General features: G+C 53.7%; 10 protein-coding genes and 1 non-coding gene across 11 annotated transcripts; 7 read left to right on the top strand and 4 right to left on the bottom strand.

Moving 5' to 3' along the window:
• Positions 1-181: 181 nt before the first annotated feature.
• Positions 182-1,740, bottom strand: EI97DRAFT_385158 (SET domain-containing protein; the record flags this gene model as incomplete). Its single annotated transcript, XM_033796008.1, has 3 exons — positions 182-889; positions 961-1,556; positions 1,620-1,740. 3 exons carry the CDS (start codon positions 1,738-1,740, stop codon positions 182-184), a joined length of 1,425 nt encoding a protein of 474 aa, XP_033650299.1.
• A 737-nt stretch (positions 1,741-2,477) lies between these two features.
• EI97DRAFT_425755 (putative tRNA threonylcarbamoyladenosine biosynthesis protein KAE1) lies at positions 2,478-3,682 on the top strand (the record flags this gene model as incomplete). Its single annotated transcript, XM_033797167.1, has 2 exons — positions 2,478-2,894; positions 2,976-3,682. The coding sequence occupies exons 1-2, from the start codon at positions 2,543-2,545 to the stop codon at positions 3,680-3,682; spliced, it is 1,059 nt and encodes a 352-aa protein (XP_033650300.1). The 5' UTR covers positions 2,478-2,542.
• A 486-nt stretch (positions 3,683-4,168) lies between these two features.
• On the bottom strand, positions 4,169-6,159 carry EI97DRAFT_425758 (mannosyl phosphorylinositol ceramide synthase SUR1). The gene is made up of 4 exons (XM_033797168.1): positions 5,539-6,159; positions 5,441-5,481; positions 5,270-5,384; positions 4,169-5,217 (listed from the first exon to the last, which is right to left on the bottom strand). The coding sequence occupies exons 1-4, from the start codon at positions 5,815-5,817 to the stop codon at positions 4,660-4,662; spliced, it is 993 nt and encodes a 330-aa protein (XP_033650301.1). The 5' UTR covers positions 5,818-6,159; the 3' UTR covers positions 4,169-4,659.
• Positions 6,160-6,798: 639 nt separating this feature from the next.
• EI97DRAFT_436694 (uncharacterized protein) lies at positions 6,799-7,851 on the bottom strand. Its single transcript, XM_033799177.1, has 2 exons — positions 7,538-7,851; positions 6,799-7,484 (listed from the first exon to the last, which is right to left on the bottom strand). The coding sequence occupies exons 1-2, from the start codon at positions 7,739-7,741 to the stop codon at positions 7,176-7,178; spliced, it is 513 nt and encodes a 170-aa protein (XP_033650302.1). The 5' UTR covers positions 7,742-7,851; the 3' UTR covers positions 6,799-7,175.
• A 540-nt stretch (positions 7,852-8,391) lies between these two features.
• On the top strand, positions 8,392-10,321 carry EI97DRAFT_461705 (AMPKBI-domain-containing protein; the record flags this gene model as incomplete). The annotated part of the gene is made up of 3 exons (XM_033801215.1): positions 8,392-9,368; positions 9,569-10,223; positions 10,277-10,321. 3 exons carry the CDS (start codon positions 8,392-8,394, stop codon positions 10,319-10,321), a joined length of 1,677 nt encoding a protein of 558 aa, XP_033650303.1.
• An 819-nt stretch (positions 10,322-11,140) lies between these two features.
• Positions 11,141-12,653, top strand: EI97DRAFT_504014 (uncharacterized protein; the record flags this gene model as incomplete). Its single annotated transcript, XM_033802805.1, has 2 exons — positions 11,141-11,605; positions 11,851-12,653. Exons 1-2 carry the CDS (start codon positions 11,209-11,211, stop codon positions 12,651-12,653), a joined length of 1,200 nt encoding a protein of 399 aa, XP_033650304.1. The 5' UTR covers positions 11,141-11,208.
• Positions 12,654-12,945: 292 nt separating this feature from the next.
• On the top strand, positions 12,946-13,031 carry EI97DRAFT_t83. The gene has a single exon. It is a non-coding gene; the product is annotated as a tRNA-Tyr (tRNA).
• A 47-nt stretch (positions 13,032-13,078) lies between these two features.
• Positions 13,079-14,559, top strand: EI97DRAFT_436696 (DUF410-domain-containing protein). The gene is made up of 3 exons (XM_033799178.1): positions 13,079-13,357; positions 13,412-13,782; positions 13,843-14,559. The coding sequence occupies exons 1-3, from the start codon at positions 13,317-13,319 to the stop codon at positions 14,376-14,378; spliced, it is 948 nt and encodes a 315-aa protein (XP_033650305.1). The 5' UTR covers positions 13,079-13,316; the 3' UTR covers positions 14,379-14,559.
• EI97DRAFT_405700 (saccharopine dehydrogenase-like protein) lies at positions 14,480-16,339 on the bottom strand. Its single transcript, XM_033796569.1, has 5 exons — positions 16,268-16,339; positions 16,176-16,218; positions 15,998-16,027; positions 15,832-15,949; positions 14,480-15,786 (listed from the first exon to the last, which is right to left on the bottom strand). Exons 1-5 carry the CDS (start codon positions 16,281-16,283, stop codon positions 14,596-14,598), a joined length of 1,398 nt encoding a protein of 465 aa, XP_033650306.1. The 5' UTR covers positions 16,284-16,339; the 3' UTR covers positions 14,480-14,595.
• Positions 16,340-16,464: 125 nt separating this feature from the next.
• On the top strand, positions 16,465-19,665 carry EI97DRAFT_436697 (exocyst complex subunit Sec15-like protein). Its single transcript, XM_033799179.1, has 8 exons — positions 16,465-16,679; positions 16,732-17,721; positions 17,768-17,899; positions 17,945-18,156; positions 18,217-18,352; positions 18,412-18,704; positions 18,777-18,933; positions 18,992-19,665. Exons 1-8 carry the CDS (start codon positions 16,629-16,631, stop codon positions 19,340-19,342), a joined length of 2,322 nt encoding a protein of 773 aa, XP_033650307.1. The 5' UTR covers positions 16,465-16,628; the 3' UTR covers positions 19,343-19,665.
• Positions 19,666-20,199: 534 nt separating this feature from the next.
• On the top strand, positions 20,200-21,680 carry EI97DRAFT_504018 (uncharacterized protein; the record flags this gene model as incomplete). Its single annotated transcript, XM_033802806.1, has 2 exons — positions 20,200-21,111; positions 21,284-21,680. The coding sequence occupies 2 exons, from the start codon at positions 20,200-20,202 to the stop codon at positions 21,497-21,499; spliced, it is 1,128 nt and encodes a 375-aa protein (XP_033650308.1). The 3' UTR covers positions 21,500-21,680.
• Between the last annotated feature and the right edge of the window lie 156 nt (positions 21,681-21,836).

Here is a 21,836-nt window from a genome sequence, read left to right on the forward strand (position 1 = left end):
TCTGGCTTATGTATGATACCGCGGAATGGAGTTGCAAGGAGGTCAGACCTGGATATGGCTCGGAGGGCTAAGACACAACATTAGTGTAATCAATTGTAAAATGGTGAAACGAATACGTACCGGTGTATCTTTCCGGAGGCATCTCAGAAGACCATCGCTCTGCGAATGATTCATGTCGATCTCATTTGGCCCTCAACTTCTTTCCTGGGCCACTCGATCCATTTGATATCTTCCTTTTGCCTGCTCCGTTCGAACCACCCAATTCCTGTACTAATTTTCCCAGCACTTCCTCGGCAGCTTTCAGGATTTTCTTTTCACCAATGCGGACAGCTCTCGCCATAGCATAACGATATCCCTTTGAGAAGCAGTCGCTCTCCGGGGCCGGGGCATTGGAGGTGCCTAGGTCCTCTTCAAGTGTGGTGCCATACTGTTCGGCTCGGGCACGCACAACCCGTTGCAGGAATTCGGCGTCGCGGGCTGCCATCCTTTTCGGCTTGGGGAGCTTGCCGCTTCGAGACATGGATTCGAAATCGGCGTCAGTCATAAGCAATGCTTGAACAAGCATGATGAGCTCGGGGGAAATGCATTCCTGGATGTCGAACGGTTCACCAGCCGCGATGTCATACCCGGTCTCAACCAGATCTTGCTCTTCCAAGTACTCCATTCTCTTTTTATACCGTCCCGGGTTTTCTTCCTGAAGGGCAGCCGATATCAATTCAAGCGGTATCTCCACCACGTCGTATTGTGCATAGTTGTCTGTTATGTAGCCATACCGGCGGAGAAGATCGGATCTGGGCAGTGCACCATAATCGTTGAAGACCTCTTCCCCGGCTTTGATCGGCTTGATGGCCTTCATGGAGAGCGAGTCTTCTTCGTAAAAGAGACGGGCCTGCAACAATTTCAGCTGCGAATAACAAAATACTTGAAAGAACCGGTGGTACGCCTGTAGCCTACACGTACGTTGTTTCGATCGGCATCTGCATTCAGCATATCCGCCATGGGCACCATGCCCTTAGGGAGCGCCTCATCCTCCTCTTCAGAAACATATCCTTCTTCGTCAGCTTCCTTTTTGGACTCTGCCGGCTCGATATCAAATGCGTATGCCATGATTAGGCTGCCCATCTTGTGCATGAATTCCAAGTTTTCCGGGCTCCGCATCTCCTTTGCGCGATCCTTGGCAAGCTCATCGCCACTGAAGATGATCTCCGCAAACTCTTCGATGACAGGCACAAGCTGAGTAGTGAATGTTTCGTCTGCCTCTTCCTTGCCAATTTTGTTTCTGACAGCGCTGGCTTGCAGCTGGTCAAGCTCGTCCTCCTCCCAAAACATCAGTGTATTGAACCTGGTTGGGAGGACGTTGAAGTAAGGCGCCCAGTTCGAAGAAGGTCCGTTCTTGTATTCGTAGAGCATGACGAGAATGAGTGAGAGCCAAGGCCCTAGATATTCGAAAGTCGCCTTGGGGATCTCCTTGGAGAGGATTGAATTTTCCACGGAGAGGACGCTGGAACGGGGGATGCGAAAGAGCAGCTCATCTACTTCTATATCCTGAGTTGCAACTTGAAGATGTCAGTTTCTGTCAATCGCCGAGAGCGAGAAAAGGCGTGCTTGGGAAACTGTACCTACACCACGGCCAGCGTGACAGTCTCTGAGGTCCCGTAGCTCGATTTTGTCGCTGAGGATAGCACCGGATCTTTGAAGCCAGGCAAGAAATTGCTCACTGGCTCCGTCAAAGTCCGTCATCTCTATGTCCACCATGTCTGGTATCTGTCCGTAGAAAGAGAGGGCGGCCTGGTGGAGTGGAGCAATAGATAGGATTTGAGGAGACCTCAGTGCACTGCCGGAAAAGAGGGTCCGCCGGAAAAGAGAATAGATGACGGAGAACACGAAGTACAATTATTTCAGAAAGGTACGAAAGTCGACCGAAGGTGTCGATTTTGTCAGAGGAAGTGTGTCGTAGGAGAATCAATGTCGGGTGGTGTGGGAGGAGGTTTAGCGCAAGCGTGCGATGACGGTCTCCGAACCGAGGGGCACTGTCATTGGCCAGGATTCCATTTGCGCACTATAAAGCCAGCTCCCACACGCACTACATCGTGTGCTTCAATTTTCATAGACAAAGTCTTGCTAAAGACTTTAGAAGGGGTATACTCGTGTTAGAATCAGATGCGTTGTCAGATTCTGTTAGCCTGTACCGTATTTCTCATGTTCCCTCCAGGGCTTGGAATCATTCAAATATTGTCTAAGCTGCTCCCGACGGGCGTATTTACTTGGGACTGTTGCTATGCCTTGAGCAACGTATCCACGCAATCCAAAAAAAGCGTTCTGATTTTCTGCCTCCTCTTGGATTACTGTGTATACAGATCGAGTCCTAGAGCGAATCCATCCCCGCACCGCCACAGCGCCACTTCCGTCTCCACCAGCCTTATCCAACTTCAAAATCCTTATCGATAAAGCCCAGCTTGATATTCCCCTCCATCACCCCTCAAACAAATTCCCCAACTGCAAATCCAATACTCTCCCACAACCCCTTCACACCCCCCCGAAAATGATAGCCCTCGGCCTCGAAGGCAGCGCCAACAAAATCGGCATAGGCCTCATCTCGCACCCCTCCCCCACCGCCGGCCCCATCGTCCTCGCCAACCTCCGACACACCTACGTCTCCCCTCCGGGCCAGGGCTTCCTACCCAAGGACACGGCGCTGCACCACCGGAAATGGGTGGTGCGGTTGATCAAGCAGGCGATGCGGCAGGCCCGGGTGAAGATTGACGACATCGATTGTATATGCTACACGAAGGGGCCCGGGATGGGAGCGCCGCTGCAGAGCGTAGCGCTCGCGGCGCGGACGTTGAGTCTGCTTTGGGGGAAGCCGTTGGTCGGGGTGAATCATTGTGTTGGCCGTACGTACCCCTTCTCAGGACACAACTACGTACGAATTCAGCAGCAACACCAAAAACTAACCTGATGGATGCGTGACATAGACATCGAAATGGGCCGCGCCATCACGGGCGCCACCAACCCCGTCGTCCTCTACGTCTCGGGCGGCAACACCCAAGTCATCGCCTACTCTGCGCAGCGCTACCGCATCTTCGGCGAGACCCTCGACATCGCCATTGGCAATTGCATCGACCGCTTCGCGCGGACGCTCATGATCCCCAACGACCCGTTTCCCGGCTACAACGTCGAGCAGTTAGCGAAGAAGGGGAGGAACCTCGTCGACCTGCCCTACGCCGTCAAGGGCATGGATTGTAGCTTTTCGGGCATTCTGGCCAAGGCGGATGAGTTGGCGGTGTTGATAGGCGAGGATGTGCCGGAGGCGAAGAGGCTGAGGAGTGAGGAGGGAGAGCTCATCACGAGGGAGGATATGTGTTTTTCTCTCCAAGAAACGATTTTCGCCATGCTGGTCGAGATCACGGAGCGGGCCATGGCGCATGTGGGATCGTCGCAGGTGCTCGTCGTAGGGGGTGTGGGGTCCAATGAGCGGTTACAGGAGATGATGGGGTTGATGGCGAGGGATAGGGGAGGGAGCGTGTTCGCGACGGATGAGCGGTTTTGCATCGACAATGGGATCATGATTGCGCATGCGGGGCTGTTGGAGTTTGAGACGGGTGTGGTGACCAGGTTAGAGGAGAGTACGTGTACGCAGCGCTTCAGGACGGATGAGGTCTTTGTGGGTTGGAGGGACTGAGAGAGTGATATACCCATGGGTTTAAGGATAATACGATGAGGTTTATGGTATCGTGCCTCTGCGCTTTTTGGGTTGAATTCTACAACGAAAAAAGGTCAAACAGTCTGCCTCCACAGCGTAACAAATAACAGTACTGAGTTGGCAGAATTTCAACAATCTCAACTCACCACCACCCCATCACAAACCACCTCACACCCCTCCCTCTCAGTGGAACGCTGATAGGCCGGCGCACCGAAACCCCAAGTCTTAACATGAGGGTGGCGAACGACCAACTCGAAACAGCGTGGTCCGGACTCCGTCCGACCGTAAGCGCTGCAGCAACCCAGTGCAGCGGACGGGACATGCAAGGTACGCGGTCGGAACCCTCGGAATCGAAGGGGCCTGATTCGTTCCGAGCACAGACGCAAAAAAAGAAACCATCAATAAAGATCCTGAGGAAATCAAGCTCTTGCGAGCAAGGCATGGTGCGTTGAATCGATGTAGCCTCGACCGATAGATTCTTATTCAAATTCCTTCATGCCGTCGGACTGCCGTCCGCACACTTTGCATGGCTGTACAACATAGCGCCCTCAAATCTCACAGGCGTACGCCCTATCTCCTTCTAAGACGCGCCTCGATGCGCTCTACTCCGTACAATACGAGACTCCGTCTAACATATCGCCCCGGCGCACGCGCCCTCGTGTTCTTTCCTCTGCAAAAGGTATTAAAACCATACGCATCCAATAAGTGCTCAACCCTGTAATCAGGGAAGGCGAAGAGAAACTGATGGTATTTGCTTTGATTCCAAAGCGAAGAAAAGAAGCGAACATGTCATGTTATGCAAGCGATCGTGAGCCCAGGACAACGCGCCAGAAAATGCAGTGACCAGATAACCAGTGATGTTACAAGAAATCTGAGAAAGATAAAAGCGTAGTCCTTCATTAAGATGAAAAATAATTCGAGCAAGCAACAGAAAAATGGACATATAAATAGCCAGGTTATACTTCGTGTCTATCATCCAGCTCGATGTCCTTTTGGCTGATGCGCCTGTAAAAAGGCGCCCGGGAGTAGGCGGCACGGAGCTTGGGGCTGCCGGGTTGCTGTCGGGGTCTGATGAAGACGGTGTAGATGCAGGCGAGGAGGGAGAATCCGATGACAAATCCCAAGATAGTGACCATCAGCCAGTGTTTTGCCATCCAGAAGATGAGCCTGACATCGTTGTTGTGCCAGCTGTTTCCAAGGTGGTGGGTGAAGAAGCTCCACGAGTGGTGATTGTACTCGGCGGGGAAGAGAATCCGCACACGCTCAGCGCCGACGGGGTTTGCGTTGTTGTAGTGGCGCCAGATGATGCTCAGGAATAGCGGCCCGGTTGAAGCCATGACGGTAATATATGGAAGGATCCACCTCCGATTGTACTCGGGAAGGGAATCAATGGTTTTGAGGAAGAATGGATGGCGAGGAACTGCGCCCATGGCGTCATTAGAGATACCGGTAGGAGTTGTTCGACGGACCCATGCTGGATACGCAAGCAAGGGATCGAGGCTCCGATTGCAACCCTGGAAGCTACGTTAGTGGGCGTGTGTAAATCGACATGGAAATGATACGAACATCGTCAAGATCGATGTAGATGCCACCAAAGTGGTGGAGCACAAAGTATCTTATGGCATCGGCACGTTGGATAGGGTAGGGGTATCCGTCGAAGGTCTCCAGGAACCATGGATATCTGAGACTCGTTAGGCATATGTTCCAGCAGTAGCAGAATGGATGATAGATGCGTACTCAGCGGCGATAAATTCGCGTGCCTTCTTGTCCGTCCACAACTGCAATCACGGTTAATGGTTGTTCACATGGTGAGAGCGGGAGTGGGTTTGACACACCTTGTACTCGTAGTCTGGGTGGAGGTCGATGCAGCTCTTCTGAGGCCCCTTCCAATGCTCGGGCAAGCTCTCGTTTATATAGGTTTGGTGTATGATCTTTGGGATCAGTTGCGGCCGCTCGCTGATTGCGCCGGACTTGGGTGCGGGCAACTCGGCGCGCGAAATGGCGTCCTCGGAGCCGTCGACAAACAGCAAGCTTATTAGAATCCAGACATTATGCACTGCGAATGCGAGCACCGCAATGGTGATAAGTACGAAGGCGACGACGTTCTTCCGCATGGTTTCGTTTGGGGGTGTCCTGTCCGCGGACCTTCAGCTGAGAGGAGGAGGAGGACGGGGCTGTGACAGGGGAAATCTCGTCAGTCGCGAGTTCAACGCGACGAAGGCAAGTGGGCGCAGAAGTCAACCTTGGAAGGAGCGACGGTCCAAAAGCCCAGGACGAAGGGTGCCAGCCGGCAGACTGCGTTTGAAGGGAATTGGAAGGAAAAAAGATGGGAGGAAGAAGGAAAAGGTGGTGAAGGGGAAATTGGGGGCTTGGACGGGAAATTGAGACGCGGCCACGCCCGGACCCTGCCCTGAACCCGAAGAGGTTAGCCCCGCGATCGTGGGGGTGAACCCTGGATCGAAACTCCGGCCATGAGACCCCCGCCCATCACCCCATCAATCGCCCCTCTCCACCTTTACCGCGCGTCACACTGCCACTGACTGCCTCTGCGACTGCCTCTGCGACTGCCTCTGCCACTGACTGCCACTGCCACTGCCTGCTGCCCCGCCTCTCTTACACTCTCACACTCTCACATCAGACATATTTCAATCCTCCTCTCACAGCTTCACTGTCGTCGGATTCACGCAGTTCTCACGTTGGCGACACAGTAATCCAGGCGGACACTGAGGAGGACCTTGCACCGCCTACCGCCTACCGAGTACGAAGTACGATCACAGGTTCTCTTAATGCGAGCCACACCCGAGGCTGCGCAATCCCCTTCGACCTCGCCGCACATGGCATGACGCGACTGTGCCGTGGCCGATGACGAGTCTCCAAGTTTCACTGACGCGTCTGAGGAGACCGTCCGAACCAGAATGAGGTGCGCTCCAAACGAGCTGGAAGACATCTCGGCGCACGAACTCCCTCACTGCATCTGCCATGCCCTCTGAGGGCGTTGTTCGTGCACTGTAGCGCAGAGTGCTATCCGCGTGGAGCATGTGCCACGCGATTGACGAACCATTGCTCACCGTTGTATAACCTATACAGTGTCCGTACGCTGTTCACATGCGTGTCGTGGCTCCCATCAGTGGTACTGTACTAGAAGCCACTCGCTTACTCTTCCTCCATCTGTGGTAGCATGTAGTTCTCCATGCGTCACCGCCTTTCTGTTCAATATCAATCCAGATGAAGTTGGAGACGAGATGGATCTACATAGATACCATCTCACGCCTCACAAACTTTGTTATCGTCTTCCGCCAGTATCGCGTCTGACTCGGGTGGATAAAAGCCCGTCTTTTGTGGTAGATATGCACACTACTCACGAGTCAAAGTAGAAATATGCACAACCCCTTCGCTCAAGCGCACTCTGGGCAATGAGGGCGGTGGTGGAAACCACCCCTTTGATCCACCCCAACGAACGACACAACACACGCTACCCCAAGCCAGAGGACACATCATCTGAAGAGACGTCCACATCCGCAATGGTCCGCAAGATGCGATTACTCTGCTTGTGCCTCGCTCTGCGCTTCTGAATAGCCGACGCTGAGAGCCCATAGGGCTCCTCCTGAGTGGCCCTCTGCCTACCGGCCCTATACTCAGCCACTGTGCTCGGCCTTGTGCGCCGTCCCTCAGCAGCGCCGTTGAAGGCAAGCGTGGATGAGAGGGCGTTGAAAATGACGTGCAGGATAACGCCGACGAGGCAGCCGATCAGGCCTGCAATGCCGACATAGATGTAGAGTGTCTGATGGAGGGCGTGAGTACCGCATTGTTTCACCTTAAGAGAAATAGGCTTACTTCCAAGCGTTCCAACAGTCTCAATCGGAGGGGAAAGAGGAGGATGGCGAAGATGCCATGGGCTGCATATGTGACTGGGAGCAGCACAAACTTGGTGAGGGTCCAGAAGGGAGAAAGAATGAAGATGACGAGGCGAAGGACCTGAACGATTGGAAAGGTCGCATAGTAGAATATCGTGGCAATGGCGGAAAGAACAGCACCCATAGTACCGGGGCCAGCTGGGGTTATGGGTCGCTCCAGGTCCCTCAGGATGGGAGGAGTAGTGCCGGAGGAGCTGGCATGCAGCAACAAGCACTAATGAAGAGGCATTTAGCTGGAGACAAGCAAGCCATCAGGTCCCTCACTTACCTCACACGCTTAGTTAGAGTCAGCTTATCTCCTTCAGTCGACCGGAGCGACTGTTTCCGTTATCGTAATACTGCACTGGCGAGACGATGGAGGGGTTTGTGTGTCTCTACACTGGCGTGAGGGGCACGCCCAAGTACTCATCTATCGCCGTAAGGGCACAACACCAAACCAGCAATCTCTAAATTGAATCTAGCAGCAACAGCACGTTAATGGATATTTATTGAGACCGAACTGCAGGCGCTTGAATTACTGATCTGCGCCCCATCTGCGTCCCCCGCCGCACCGCACTGCTTTTCGCAGCTATTTCGGACTCGCACTAAATATTTGCTGCTGCAGGGAGAGCTCTTCTGGGAAATTCTACGGGGACGAGCTTATTAAATTTCATAGGCCGATAGCCCGCACTCCCAATTCTTGCGCCCGTAGTTCAATGGATGCCCCTCGATAACCATTCCATCTCCGGCCTCAGCCTCCCTATCCCTATCGCACGACACTCTCTGCGTCGCTGCATGCTGATAGATGGAACCGCGTCCCTCGCCATCCGTGCCCACGCGCAGCATCTTTTGATGGGAAACCAGCCGAGCAGCTCGAGCTCTGGCGGGCAAGGCGGGCAAGGCGGGCACCACCACCGATCCAGTCACAGCAGCCACAGCAGCCACCACCACCACCACCACCCTCACCACTATCCCCAACACCACCAAAATGTGGCCCTCCCCAACCCCATCCAGGACCTAAAGTCCCTCCGCCGCGAGTCTGTCCACGGCCTCACCGTCAAGGGCACTGCCGTCCCGCCCTGCGCCTCGCTGGAGAGCGCCCGCCCCGAGGTCACCACCCCCGCTCCAAGCTCCACGGATATCGTCTCCAACGTCGCTAGCACCCTCCGCGCCGCCCACGATAACACCACCACAGCCACTCTCGCCGACGACAAGATGGGCAATGAGCAGAGTCGTCACCGCCAGGGCCGCGACGGCGCGTCGAGCAGGTCGAGAAGCGCGCCCTCGTCCGAGAAGCCCTCGCCGTCCCCGCAGCTGCAGTCGCAGCCTCCGCCCGTCGAGCCCGTCGACATACCCACGGCGCCAGCTACGGCACCCAACGCCGACCAGAGAGGCGATCCTCTCGACCCTCCACCTCCTGCAGAACCCGATCCTCTGTTTGCCGAAGAGCGCGAGTACTTTGTGCCGCCACCGCAGTTTGTACGTCCCCCGCGCCTCCCGCTGCCTATTGAGGAGGAACCGCACACGCCTGGCTCGCCCATCATCTCCCCCGACAGTGGCGCTCTGGATGATGACCAAGAAGTTTCTGGCCTGCCCCGCCGCGCCTCGGTGCTGAGTAGCACAACGGCAGACGACGACGATCTGGGAGATGAGGAAGAGCCGCAGACGAAACCGACAGTGCCTACACTTATCGAGTGGGAAGGTCCAGGCAAGGCCGTATATGTCACAGGCACATTCGTAGATTGGAATCGCAAGTTCAGGTTACGTCCAAAGTGAGTGCCTCCTTTTCTCAGCTTGCTGCCCATTTCCGTGTGGCTGCGGTTACATGCAGATACTCTGAGACAGCGACAATTGCATGTCCAGAAAGCGAGGCTTCCGCGTCTTGAACCCCATCGTTTTCACATACACGCTCTCTCTTCCTGCTCCTGCGTTACACTGCACGAGTACAATTGCTGACATGCGGTATAAACAGTGGCCCAAGCAAGAAGAAAGATGTTCTCTCCACAATCGTCAATATCGTCCCCGGAACCCATCACATCATGTTCCTCGTCGATGGAAACATGATCACCTCCGACAAGCTTCCGACAGCGGTAGACTACACAAACATCCTCGTCAACTACCTCGAGGTGTCGTACGATGATGTCCCACAACAGGCCACGGGCGCAAAGGACGCAGCAGCAGTGGCAGTGCCTGCTGCGGGACCCGTGCAAGAACTCCGCGCCCCGCCAGGTGTCTACCCACCTCAAACCCTCCCGCCGACCCCTGAACTCGTACCTGTCCAGCAACCTGCACCGACGCAGCCAAAATCTCCCGTAATAGTGCCAACAGTAGGAAAATACCATTCGGTGATTCCACGGTATCTGCTCGACCTTGACGCGCCAGAAGACTCCTCTCGCTTCGCGCGAGCGAACGCCGTCACGAATACGAATAGTCCAGACAGCCCAATCCCCCCACCGCCTACGCTACCCTTGTTCCTGAACAAGAGCATCTTGAACGGCGCCACGCCGATGAAGGATGACAGCAGTGTGTTGATCATGCCGAATCATACCGTGTTGAACCATTTGGCGACCAGTTCGATCAAGGATGGCATTCTTGCGACGAGCGCAACGACAAGGTACAAGAATAAGGTGAGTATTTTGTGAGTCTTGATTCGCGAAGGTGGAATGCTGATAAGATCCAGTTCCTCACCACTATCATGTATAAACCAAAGGGCACGGAAGCCTGAGTGGTCGTTCTCCGTGGTGCATGACATATGATGCAATGACGCTATGATTGTTCATGACAGCGATGGCGACCGTATTCTGGATAACGGTACGGAGGGACCACGAAGAGAGAAGACACGAGCATTCGCATCGGCTTCATCACCGGATCCAGCACCTTTTGCTAATTCACGACTTTTCAGGAGGCAGAGTCTGGAAAGTCTGCTGTGGGTTCCGATATTCCCCTTAATCCACGCCCCGCTTGGCGTCGCGCTGGCACATCACTTCGACGCTGTCTCACTGTCCTGCCTGGCAATTGCGCTGGTCAGGTCAAGCAGTTGGAATGGCTCTTCTGGCTGGTGCTAGCGCTGATCGCCATTGAAAAGGTGATTTTCCAGTTGGATGATGATGGTGTACACTGCGTTAACGCGGAAGCTGTCAAGGATCTAGACGGATTTCTTCTTCTTATTATCTAGTTCGTCTTCGCTTCTCTTGTATATTTCTTGCCGAGGCGGCTTGCGGTCGTGTTTTGGCAGCTTTGGGAAAGGGGCCAACGGAGGGAAGACGGAGCGCTGGATGGGAGATGGAAGGGGCTGAATACAAGATGTAGATGTCCAATTGGATGGAGAAGAGTGCGCTGCGGGAATGCGTAGGGTTCTTTACTGACTGTGTTATGTGCGTATGCTCTATTCGCGATGAGGCACCTTATCGCCAACGGGTCAATCCATCTCTGAATGTATTAATAATAAAGCTATTCATGGATCCAATCCAGCTGGGGGTGAGGTTGGGAGCCTAACCGCATCCATCCTAGCCCGGATTCCCTACTCCATCCCCATCACCATGAAGACTCTCCTGCCGTCTCTCTCCCACCGTATTTTCCTCTCCTTCCTTCCCCACCCCTTTGCTTTTCTTCATGTCAATACATATCCTCGGCCTGGGCAACTTAGCTAAGCTGCTCGCCCATTCACTGAGGACGAATCACCCACAGCTCCCCATTACCCTGCTCTTCCACCGCGAGTCTCTGGTCAAAGAGTGGGACGATGCCGGGAGGGAGATTGAGATAGTGAGGGGTGGTGTGAGGAGCAGGAGGGGTGGGTTTGGCGTAGAGGTGCTTCCGACGGGTTCGTCATCGATTGGTCCGGGTTTGAGGGACTTCAGGAAGGCAGCGGATGGAATGAGTGAGAACAGAGTAGGACAGATTGAGAATCTGATTGTGGCGACGAAGGCTGGGGCTACGGTGGAGGCGGTGAGGACCGTAAGGGCGAGGTTGGGGAGGGAGAGTACGGTGTTGTTTTTGCAGAATGGGATTGGTACGTATACGTTTAATCTTTTCAATTGCTATTGTATATCTCTACCCAAATCCTCCTCATCGTTGTCTGCTGCCATGAATTTGTATTTGCGGAAGAGTAATGCCACCACTTCATCATCTACTGTGTTAAACTATACGCCTCTAAGCAAATATTTCACTCCGTTCCACTCTCCGAACAGATCGTCATACACCTCGAATGAACCAGAGTATCCTACCTACCCCACCCCTTCTAACAATCACACAAAGGCACTATCGATCAAGTCGCAAAGCACGTGTTCCCCAACCCAGCATCCAGACCGGCCTTCCTAACCGGCATCTTCAATCATGGCGTCTACGCCACTTCGACTTTTTCATCCGTCCATGCTGGACTCGTAAATGCCTTTGTCGGGCCAGCATTCCTGGGCCTGGGAGACCTTAAGCCACAGGACGTCTCTACGACCTCTACGACTCCTACTTCTACCACCACTACTCCGACCTCAGCGCCTTCTTCACCACCCCAAGAACCCCCCTTCCTCGCCCAAACCCTCCTCTCCTGCCACGAACTCGACACCCGCCTCGTCCCGGCCCACCACCTCCTCACCATCCAACTCCGCAAACTCGCCGTCAACGCCACCATCAACCCGCTCACCGCAATCTTCAACGTCACCAACGGCACCCTCTTCGCATCCGCTGAAGGCCGACATCTCATCGACGCGCTCCTGAGAGAATTCTGCGACGTCATCCAGTGCGTCGTTTCCACCATCATTACTAGTAACGCCGTAGACAGGGACGCAGAGGACATGCGCAGGGAGTTCGAGTTCGAAAGGGTGAAAAAGGCGGTATATGAGGTCGGTGCCTTGACGGCCGAGAACAGCACTAGTATGAGGCAGGATGTGAATGCGGGGCGGACGACGGAGATTGATGTTATCAATGGGTGGCTTGTTAGGACTGGGAGGGCGTTTGGGGTGGATGTGAGTGTGAATGAGAGGGTGGTGCGGTTGGTGGAGGAGGGGAGGAGGGTGGGCTTAGATGGGGAGAGTGTGGGGAGGGCGTTTGGAGATTTGTGTTGATTAGAGTGTGTTGTGTGGTTGGCAGTGTAGGCGGTCGTCTTGTCGCTAGTACGACCAGATGTTTTCGATGACCAAAGCGACTATGGCTTTCCGTCTGTGCACTTACGGTAGGCTAGGTCCAATGATAATGCAACCCGACGATGTACTTTCTAACGGTCTAGTCTTCCCTAAGTGGAACTAACCTGAGGGATGAGCAGGGCACAAGGGAAGCATGTCTCTTATGCTTGTGAACTTACTGAGGATGCTTGTACTTAATTTATAGGATTTAATTTTACTTCAAATGGTAATCACACTCCGCTTGGTGTAGTTGGTTTATCACGTTCGGCTGTAATATCCATTGTTACCGAAAGGTCCCTAGTTCGATTCTGGGAGCGGAGATCACTTTTTTTTCCTTTTTTGACAGTGCGACCTTCAGAGCATGTATAGTGAGTTGGATGTTTCCTATATTGGCGGCGACAAGGATAAACGTATCTGTAACGTTATTGACGAGATTGAGTTGTGTGCCTTCTCTTTTGCAGATTCGAAGGGATACGGAGAGGGAAGGTTCAACGGGGTCGACCGTTGGAGGGGTCGCGTCTGTGCGTCATCGCCGGCAGCTCCACCTCTCTTGGAGGTCCACGTTTTCGCAAGCCAAACAATATACACACTCCCCACATATCCACCATGTCGAAACTCGAGAAGACGATACAGCGGCAGCAGCAAAAGTACATCTCCTCTTTCTCCCCGCTTACCACCCTCCATCAACTAATGGCATCCAGGATTGAAGAAGGCCAATACTACGAAGCCCACCAACAACTCCGCGTCATTGCCTCCCGCTACGTCAAACAGTCCAACTGGGCCGCCGCAACCGACATCCTCTACTCGGGCGCACAATCTCTCCTCAAAGCCGGACAGGGCGGCTCCGGCGGCGACCTATGCATCTTCCTGCTCGAAGTCTTCACCAAAGGGGAGATCAGGCCGGACGCGGAGAGCAAGGGGAAATTGCTCAGCTTGCTGCGCGCGTTTCCGAGGAATGAGCCTACGCGGAAGAAGTTTGTGGGGGGGATGGTGAGTTGGAGTGGTAGGTTTGGGGAGTATCCGTCGGGGGATCCCGAGATCCATCATGTCGCTGGGTCGTTGTTCGCTGAGGGTGCGTTTCCCCTCCTTCTCACGCTATCGCCGCAGGAAATCTAATAATACTGGACTATAGACCTCGAGCCCTACGACGCGGAGCGCCACCTCATCCTCGGCACCAAATCCAGCGCCGAAACCCTCGCACAGCTCGAATACGCCTGGTACGAATCCGACGACTCGCACACCGCTCCCTTGTACGCTGCGCGAGGCGTCCTGCCGTACCTCCTCGCCGGCAACCTGCGTGCGGCAAATAAGTTCTTCCTGATATTCACCTCGCAATTGAGCTCCAAGGCCGGCATGTCGGTGCAAGAGGTGTCAACGGCGAGTTCGGACCTGCGTGTGTATCCGTCGCTGCCGCTGCTGAATTTTCTGGGCCTGCTGCTGTTGGCGGTGCAGAGGGGGGAGGCGGCGCTGTTCAGGCAGCTCAAGAGCCATTATTCGGGGAATTTGGCAGAGGTGCAGTGGGGGGATGCGTTGGATCGGATTGGGGAGATGTACTTTGGGATTCGGGTGCCGAGGCAGGGGAATCCGATGATGGATATGTTGGGGAGTATGTTTATGGGTGGAGGGCTTGGGGGTGGGCAGAAGCCTGCGACGCCAGGCCTGGATTAGGAGTGACGTGAAAGGGGTCAAGTGGAGAGGGATTGTTCGTAACACAGGGGTACTGTGTGCATTTTAGCATCATGGAGCGTATATACCAATTCACGGACATGCGATTTTGGGATGTATGGCGGAACGCCCGGTCCAATTCATGATATCTGGGGCTTTTGTCTATATGCGTCTTTTTTCCTGTCGAACGGTCTTTTTTGCCGCCTCAAACGCTCATTGCTTATTTGATCGTCTTCTCCTTGAACTGAATGCCGTACTTCTCCGTAAGCGTCTTCATCAACGGCCTGCAAATCTCAGGCGACATCGGAGCCAGGATGCCCTTCTCACTGATGGTGCCATCAAGCACCTGCTGCACAGCAACCGCACACGGGACACCGACCAACTTGGCCATGGCACTGTATCCCTTGGGGTCACCATACTCGGCCAGCGTCGACGTCCTCGTCTCCCTGCTGCCGTCCTTGTTCTCAATGAGGAACTTGTGCTGCAGCATGACAAAGTCACGTTCGCCCTCCTGGTACTGCATCTTCTCCTCGAGCGTCGCGCACAGGGTATCGAGCGGGTTGCCGCGGGGAATGATGGGTTGGTCGGAGAAGAGGCCGATCCAGCGGAGGCCGTCCAGGATGCGGTTCTTCTCGTCGTTGTCCTTGAACTTGGTGCGCGAGCTGATGGCCCAGACGATGTCTTCTTCCTTGTCGCTGGTGGCGCCGACAATCTTCGCCGTGGCGTCCTTCCAGGTACGCTTCTCGCCTTCCTTAAGGAAGTCCTTGGGCTCTTCGGAGAGGAAACCAATGTCCACGAGGGCCTTGATGTACTCGGGGAAACCCTGGTAGCGGAGGGTGCCGCGGATGATGGTCTGGGCCTCGGGGATGTTGTAGCGCTCTTTGTACGGGGTGGAGTCACGGTTGGGGTATGCAACGAAAGCGTAGCCGGGGTAGATGAAGTAAGGCTTCGCCTCGGCCATGAGTTCGGGTCCCTCAACCTCGACGACCTTGCCGTCCTTGTAAAACTTGGCTGCGTTCCTTAGTGCGAGAAGCACACCGCGCGAGCTCCACGAGAACTTGTATCCAAGCGGGTTGTCGGAGTCCTCGGGAGCCGGCAGACCACCACAGTAGGACAGGAAGGAGAGAATCTTGCCGCCGGCCTTGTGCACCTCGTCGATGGTCAAGACAGCAGAAAGGTGATCGATTCCGGGATCGAGACCAATCTCATTCATGACCGTTATGCCGGCCTCCTTGGCCTCCTTGTCGAGTTCCATCATCGCGGGCGAGACGTAGGAGGTTGTGACCACATTCTTCTTCTTGCGGATGGCGGACTTGATGACGGTGGCGTGGTATGTATAGGGGATCAAGCTGATGACGCAGTCGACCTTCTCTACTTCGGCGTCGAGCGCAGCGGCATTGTTGACGTCGAGCTGAGAATGTTAGTCGAAGAGCAACGATTCGGGTCGGTCACATACGCTGATGGCCACGGCATTCTTGATACCACTGGCGAGACCCTTCGCACGTTCCAGCGTACGGCAGGCTACAACAACCTTGACGCCGGAGTTCCCGAGGATCTCAGCAGTTGGGCGGGTGCTATCAATGTCAGTCCGTGATTATAAAAAGTCGTAACTGTGCACTTACACGAAACCAGCGCCGAGAAGCAAGACTGATCTGTCGAGAGGTTAGATTGATCCAATTGTCAACAAATAGCAGATATAATCAGGATAGAATAAGCGGAGAACGAGAAATAATCTCAAAGTGTTGCTCGACGTGACCGTTGCCGTCAATGAGTCGTTTTGGATCAAAGCACTTAACTTACTTTCCATGATGGGGGCCGACACCGAGAACGGACTCAAACTTGTCTATTACCAATCAGCTTCATAACATTCTTGTCAAAACGCTCACACTCACCGATAATGTTCTCCATTGTGGCAGGAAGTGTTGATGAGAATCAGAAGCTGAAGCACAAGCAGATATGCGACCAAAATTGTAGCCCAAGAAGCCACACCCCGCTCTCCGGGCAACCTGGTATGATGGCGGGGCAGCGTCATCGGAGCGGAGCAAGCTAGACTCGAAACAGAAATGTAAAAGGCACAGTCACGTGTAGTGGCTTAGCGTACTTTGGGGAACGTGAACGATGCGTTTCACATCCTAGGCTCTACTCCAACATTGGATTGTTGACAGACCCGTAGAAGAAATCGACCATGATCATTTAGCGCTCCAAGCCGACAACAGCAGGAGAAGGGGAGTACCTCCCTGCGTACCACACATCATGCCTTCCGTCGTCGAGCCCAGAGATGAGCTATGGATGGCCATCAAGCAGGTATCTTCCCGTTGTAGTCCTTCTCATGCAGCAGCTGTTTATAATTCTGTAGATGGCGCAGTCCTCATCGGACTCGGATTACATCGAGCAGCTAGTACCCTTGATGAAGGATCCACGGTACTCGCACCAACTCCAACAGGCCTTTGCCTACTTCGCGGAAGACCGCAACAAGGAAATCCAAAGGATATGCAGTGCTACTCACCAGGAGTTCACGAACTCAGTAACCTCCTTACTGGAGGTCCGGAATGATTCCGCCGCTATGACTGCCGAGATCCTGCAGGTCAACCAGTCCATTCAGGAGAGCATTCGGAGAATGGCCGAGCAGAAGAAAGCGCTGGTGGACTCGCGCAGTGTACGGCAAAATATTGCTGAGGCGAATCAGGCTCTGAATGCCTGTCTCAATGTGCTTAGGCTCGCCAACCAGGTCGTTGATCTGTTGAAGGAAAAAAATCACTACGGGGCACTGCGCGCATTGGATGAGCTGCAAACGATCCACTTGAAAGAGATAAGCCGCTACAAGATTGCCGAAATGATCGAAAAGTCTGTCCCAATGACGCAGAAAATGATCGGTGACGCGGTTATGGCTGATTTGAATACCTGGTTGTTCCGGATCCGGGAGTCTTCGCAGTTCCTGGGCGAGATCGCCTTCTACTATACCGATGTACGACGTGGAAGGAACCAAGCACGAGCTGAGGCAGATGAGCGATTTGCGAAGTTCAAGCTCAACTCGGCCATCGAGCTTGTTGCCGATGAGACGGACGAGTTTGATATCCTAAACAACGAGGAGACCAACCTGGAGATCGAGTTCACACCTCTATTTGAAGCAATGCATATACATGAGACCTTGGGCAAAAGCGACCAGTTCAGAGCCACATATGCAGCCACTCGGAGAGAACAAAAAGATTTGCTGCTACCACAGAGCCTGGATCTTCTTGACCCTGAGTGTGGGGATTTAAGTAGCTTATTGGAGAGTATTGCGGGCTTTGCCATTATTGAGAAGGCCACGATGGCGAAGACTGAGAATTTCCGCCAACCTGCAGATGTCAGTAAATGTTCCATGTTGTTTGGATCCTCTGACAAAAGGACAGGTCGACGAATTGTGGGAGTCAATGTGTCAAAGTGGCATAACACTGATCACGAATGCCTTGCCTAGTGTATCCAACGATGAACTCCTACTGAAAATCAAAGGACGTATCGTCTTGTTCATGCTAACCATGGAGGTCAGTAGTGTCCTGGCCTCAATTCAGATTAGCTAACTATTTCAGAAATGGGGCTATTCGGTGACAGCGATGAACAAGCTGCTCGTTACTCTCTTCGAGAAGTACTCCGAACTACTCAAACAGCGCTTCAGCGAAGACTTCCTGGAGATCGTTTCTACAGACGATTATATGCCAATGCCCATTACCAGCATGGAGGATTACGATAAAGTGGTCTCTGTTAGCTGGTACAATCCGGCAAAGCCGCGCGAAGAGCTCAAGTATGTTGTCCTGCTGCCATCGGGCCAACATGCCCACCAGAGCTGACACTGCCAATGCAGATTCCCGCTCGCGCTTCCTTTCTCACAGATGTATCCCTTGTGTTGCATCGACATACGCAATTTCCTCAACCAGATCTACCTGTTTTCAGATGACTACTTCCAGCGCACGGCGATCATCGATGAGACCCTCCGAAACGTAGGACAAACCCACGACATATTCTCTTAAAACTTCTGCTGACCAGTACCCTCTGTTAGTCTCTTGACGAACTCCTGTGTGACAAAGTGTGCAAGTCCTTGGTGGAGCGTCTAGCATCCCAGTACCCGGGCCAGATCGTACAGATTCTGACCAACCTGGAGCACTTTGAGGTCGCTTGTGCGGAGCTCCAAGAGCTTCTCTTCAACGCACGGACTTCGCCTTCTGTAACAGGGCCGGTAGTTCTTCAGGCCACTGAGGACTTCAAGAATGCAAAGAAATCAGCGTCTGACCGCATCTTTGAGCTCGTCAATTCGAAGATTGATGATTTGATCGAGACGGCGGAGTACGATTGGTATGGCCCGTACAACATTCCGTTGCTGTCATTATGCAGCCCTTAGGTTAGAGCTGACTGACTTTGCACCAGGATGGCCACGAAGCCAAACACTGAAGCCAGCAACTATATGCAAGAACTGACCCGGTACCTCCACAACATCATGAGCTCTGTGCTCTTAGCTCTACCAACAGAAATCAAAGAGTTCATCTACTTCGACGCACTCAGCCATGCATCGACGGCGATACTGGTCCGTTTCTCCCCGTAGTCCTAATTACGGACGATGAGCCGCTCTAACCCTCTGACAGAACCTCATGCTCGACGACTCCGTAAAGCGTATCACACCGGCGGCAGTCGCTAACCTCGCCACCGACACCGCCTTCCTCTCCTCCTTCGTCTCCCGCCTCAACAACCCTATCCTAATGGAAAATCTCGACGAGTTACTCCAGACGGTCGCGCTCATGGGCACGGAGAACACGGATGAGTTCTTTGATGTCGCCCAACGCAATAAGAAGTACGGGAAGGTGGATAATATGAAGGGAGCGATTTTGATTGAGAAGGTGACTGAGGGTGCGGCGGTGGCGGCGCAGACTCCGGCGAAACCAGCTGTTAGCGATAATCGGTTCGGAACATTGGGGTCCAGATTCGGTATTCGGTAAATAGTAACGTCTTGGAGGGAGTAAGCTTGAAACTTATTTGGTTGAAAAACCAGGGATAAGAGATGGGTGTATGGTGTGCCAAAGCTAGGCGTTTGGAGTTATATGCCACTACATAAGCGGTCGGCGGTAGCTAGTTTGGTTATATGGACTGCATGCATGTAGATGCAGTGATGTGACCATGGGCTTGGTTCGCTGGGCTTTCCTGCCTTTCAGGGAACCTCTATCTTATACTGTCATCTGTTTCCGATGCCTTCAATAAGCTCTCTGATGTCATATCGACTCGTCCTATTTCCTATACTAAGTTCCGTACGCTTAACTCTTTTACCTACACTTGCTGATTTTTCAGACACACTTCCTCCACCCAAAAAACAGAAGCTCACCTCGCATATACTCTCGCATAAGAGGGATATCTAAACGATAAATACCTCACTTCGTGTACATCTTGCACTGCTTACACTTCCATCATTCTAAATTGCTAAGTCTCTTCACCAAACTACCACTCACCCCCCATCCGCACATCTCTTTTCCCTTCCCTCAACAATGGCCCCCAAGTCTCACCGCGTTTTTACCCCACCTATGTCCGCCATCACTCAAACCCAAGGCCAAGCCCATCCCGCGGTGAAGTCAACTTCCTCACACATCCGACACCCTGCCAAACTCTACTTCACCTTCACTTTGCCGGCCCTCCATTTACCGTACTTCTCATTTTACTAAATATCATGGCTTCTCCCGCACACTTTCCACGATGCCTGAAATTTTGCAAACACATACAATAACCCTCTTTCTCCCACTTGTCTCAAGTCTCTCTCCTCAGCGCGAGGAACAGTGCGCGAGGAACAGTGACGGCGACTGCGGCAATGACTAGCATGTGTCACGACTCCAGAACCGACAATATCACAGCATGGCTCAACGGCCTCTCTCTTCAGTCAACTCCACTTGGATCTCACTCTCCTCCCTCTTCCTTGTCGTCTTCTTCATCTTCCTCGTCTCCACAGACTGGACAAGTGCCTCCTCTCCCGCAAACGCCAGAGAGGCAGATACAGGTCCAGCGAATCGATGGCAGTTGTCCGAATACCAGAGAGACGTCGCCCACGGATACACATTTCTCCTCCATCTTCGATTCGCCGGAGCCGCGGAATTGGGGTTGGGGAGGTGCAGTGAGAGAGGAGGATGAAGAAGTGCAGACCGCGGCGAGCAGTTACGCGGCTTCAAATGATGGGAGTGATGATGAGGGCGACAGGTGTCCTCGAAGCATCGTCTTGCAAGATGAGGAGGAGGCGGACGAGAACGAAGCCGGATATGACGATCCATCATCCCCAAGTACGCTCGCACCCTCAGACAACTCAACACCACAACAAGAAATCGAGAGAGCACACGACATCCCTCCCGACTCTCCTCCTCCTCCCCAGCAGCACCAGCAGCAGCAGCAACAACAACACTCCCTCACCCCCCGCTCCACCAACAACCTCACACGCCACGACTCCCTCTTCACCTCCTCCCCCTCCCCAACACCCCCTAAAAAGACCCACATAATCCTAACATCCTGCCTCCAATGCACGCTCGCCCGCCTCCCCTGCTCCCGCACCCTCCCCCACTGTACCCGCTGCGCCCGCAATGGCTTCGCAGCCGTGTGCCTCGCTCAACGCCGCAAACGCACCTCGGAGATGGTCGACGGCGACGTCATGGGGAACCAGGAGCCGGTGTTGGTGCGGCTAAAGGAGGAGGAAAGGGGGGAGGGGTGGGGGGAGAAGTGTAGGGTTTTTGAGATGGTGAGTACGAAACTCTACTTACTTCAGTAGATTCCTTTTTTGCGACACGTTGCATCACCTTGTCTCTTGGAAAACTCGAGCGCTTCACTCTTGAGAGGCGTTGTGATATTAAGACTGACTTCGTGGAAAAAAATAATGGGCTGAGCTAACATATTCCTCCAACCAAACACAGCTCCTCCAAACGCACCGTACCGCACTCGACAAGGAGAACTGGGTCTTTCCCTCGGTCAGCACTCCGCGAGGCACCTACCGCACCCACGGCCAGCGGCTGCAGCGACGACATCCCGGCGAGGGGATAGGCAGACTCACGTTCGCGGAGGTGGAATTAGCGGATCAGGAAGAGGGGGGAGGGAAGGAATGGGAACAAGTCTATGGGGGCAGAGAATAGCAAGCCCGTGATCTTATACCGGGGAAGTCGGAAGTAAGGATACGAGTGATTGAAGCGTGGGCGAGGACGGGTGCCACGGGGTTGGACTTTTTCAACGTGGACTGAGCTCCTTAGGGAACAGCTGGGAATGCAAGTGAGACAAGGAAAGGGGATAAGACGGAGGAGGATGGGCACCTTCAACTCTACAACGCGGCGATTGCTTCATGGTCAAGACCCAGGCTGCTATAGTCTAACCATTAGCAGAGCAAGGCGTTCTTCCGTCAGTCACCTAGTCTGCGGTCCCTTCACGTCGAACGCCTAACTCGTTCGACGGGAATCGATGCTGACTCGGTGTTTC

Source organism: Westerdykella ornata, assembly GCF_010094085.1.
Source record: "Westerdykella ornata strain CBS 379.55 unplaced genomic scaffold EI97scaffold_34, whole genome shotgun sequence".
Taxonomy (NCBI): Eukaryota; Fungi; Ascomycota; class Dothideomycetes; order Pleosporales; family Sporormiaceae; genus Westerdykella; species Westerdykella ornata.

Excerpts from the sequence above, each read along its gene's own strand:
- EI97DRAFT_405700 (XM_033796569.1), bottom strand. Across the intron at positions 15,950-15,997 it reads CTTCTCGGCGCTGGTTTCGT|CACCCGCCCAACTGCTGAGA; the intron begins GTAAGTGCACAG and ends TGACATTGATAG. Across the intron at positions 15,787-15,831 it reads AGAATGCCGTGGCCATCAGC|CTCGACGTCAACAATGCCGC; the intron begins GTATGTGACCGA and ends TAACATTCTCAG.
- EI97DRAFT_436694 (XM_033799177.1), bottom strand. The coding sequence starts at position 7,741 with ATGGGTGCTGTTCTTTCCGCCATTGCCACGATATTCTACTATGCGACC. Across the intron at positions 7,485-7,537 it reads GACTGTTGGAACGCTTGGAA|ACACTCTACATCTATGTCGG; the intron begins GTAAGCCTATTT and ends GCCCTCCATCAG.
- EI97DRAFT_436697 (XM_033799179.1), top strand. The coding sequence starts at position 16,629 with ATGCCTTCCGTCGTCGAGCCCAGAGATGAGCTATGGATGGCCATCAAG. Across the intron at positions 18,157-18,216 it reads AAGCCGCGCGAAGAGCTCAA|ATTCCCGCTCGCGCTTCCTT; the intron begins GTATGTTGTCCT and ends CTGCCAATGCAG. Across the intron at positions 18,705-18,776 it reads GAGACGGCGGAGTACGATTG|GATGGCCACGAAGCCAAACA; the intron begins GTATGGCCCGTA and ends ACTTTGCACCAG.
- EI97DRAFT_425758 (XM_033797168.1), bottom strand. The coding sequence starts at position 5,817 with ATGCGGAAGAACGTCGTCGCCTTCGTACTTATCACCATTGCGGTGCTC. Across the intron at positions 5,482-5,538 it reads ACCCAGACTACGAGTACAAG|TTGTGGACGGACAAGAAGGC; the intron begins GTGTGTCAAACC and ends CCGTGATTGCAG. Across the intron at positions 5,385-5,440 it reads CGCGAATTTATCGCCGCTGA|ATATCCATGGTTCCTGGAGA; the intron begins GTACGCATCTAT and ends AACGAGTCTCAG.
- EI97DRAFT_436696 (XM_033799178.1), top strand. The coding sequence starts at position 13,317 with ATGTCGAAACTCGAGAAGACGATACAGCGGCAGCAGCAAAA. Across the intron at positions 13,358-13,411 it reads ATACAGCGGCAGCAGCAAAA|GATTGAAGAAGGCCAATACT; the intron begins GTACATCTCCTC and ends AATGGCATCCAG. Across the intron at positions 13,783-13,842 it reads TGGGTCGTTGTTCGCTGAGG|ACCTCGAGCCCTACGACGCG; the intron begins GTGCGTTTCCCC and ends ACTGGACTATAG.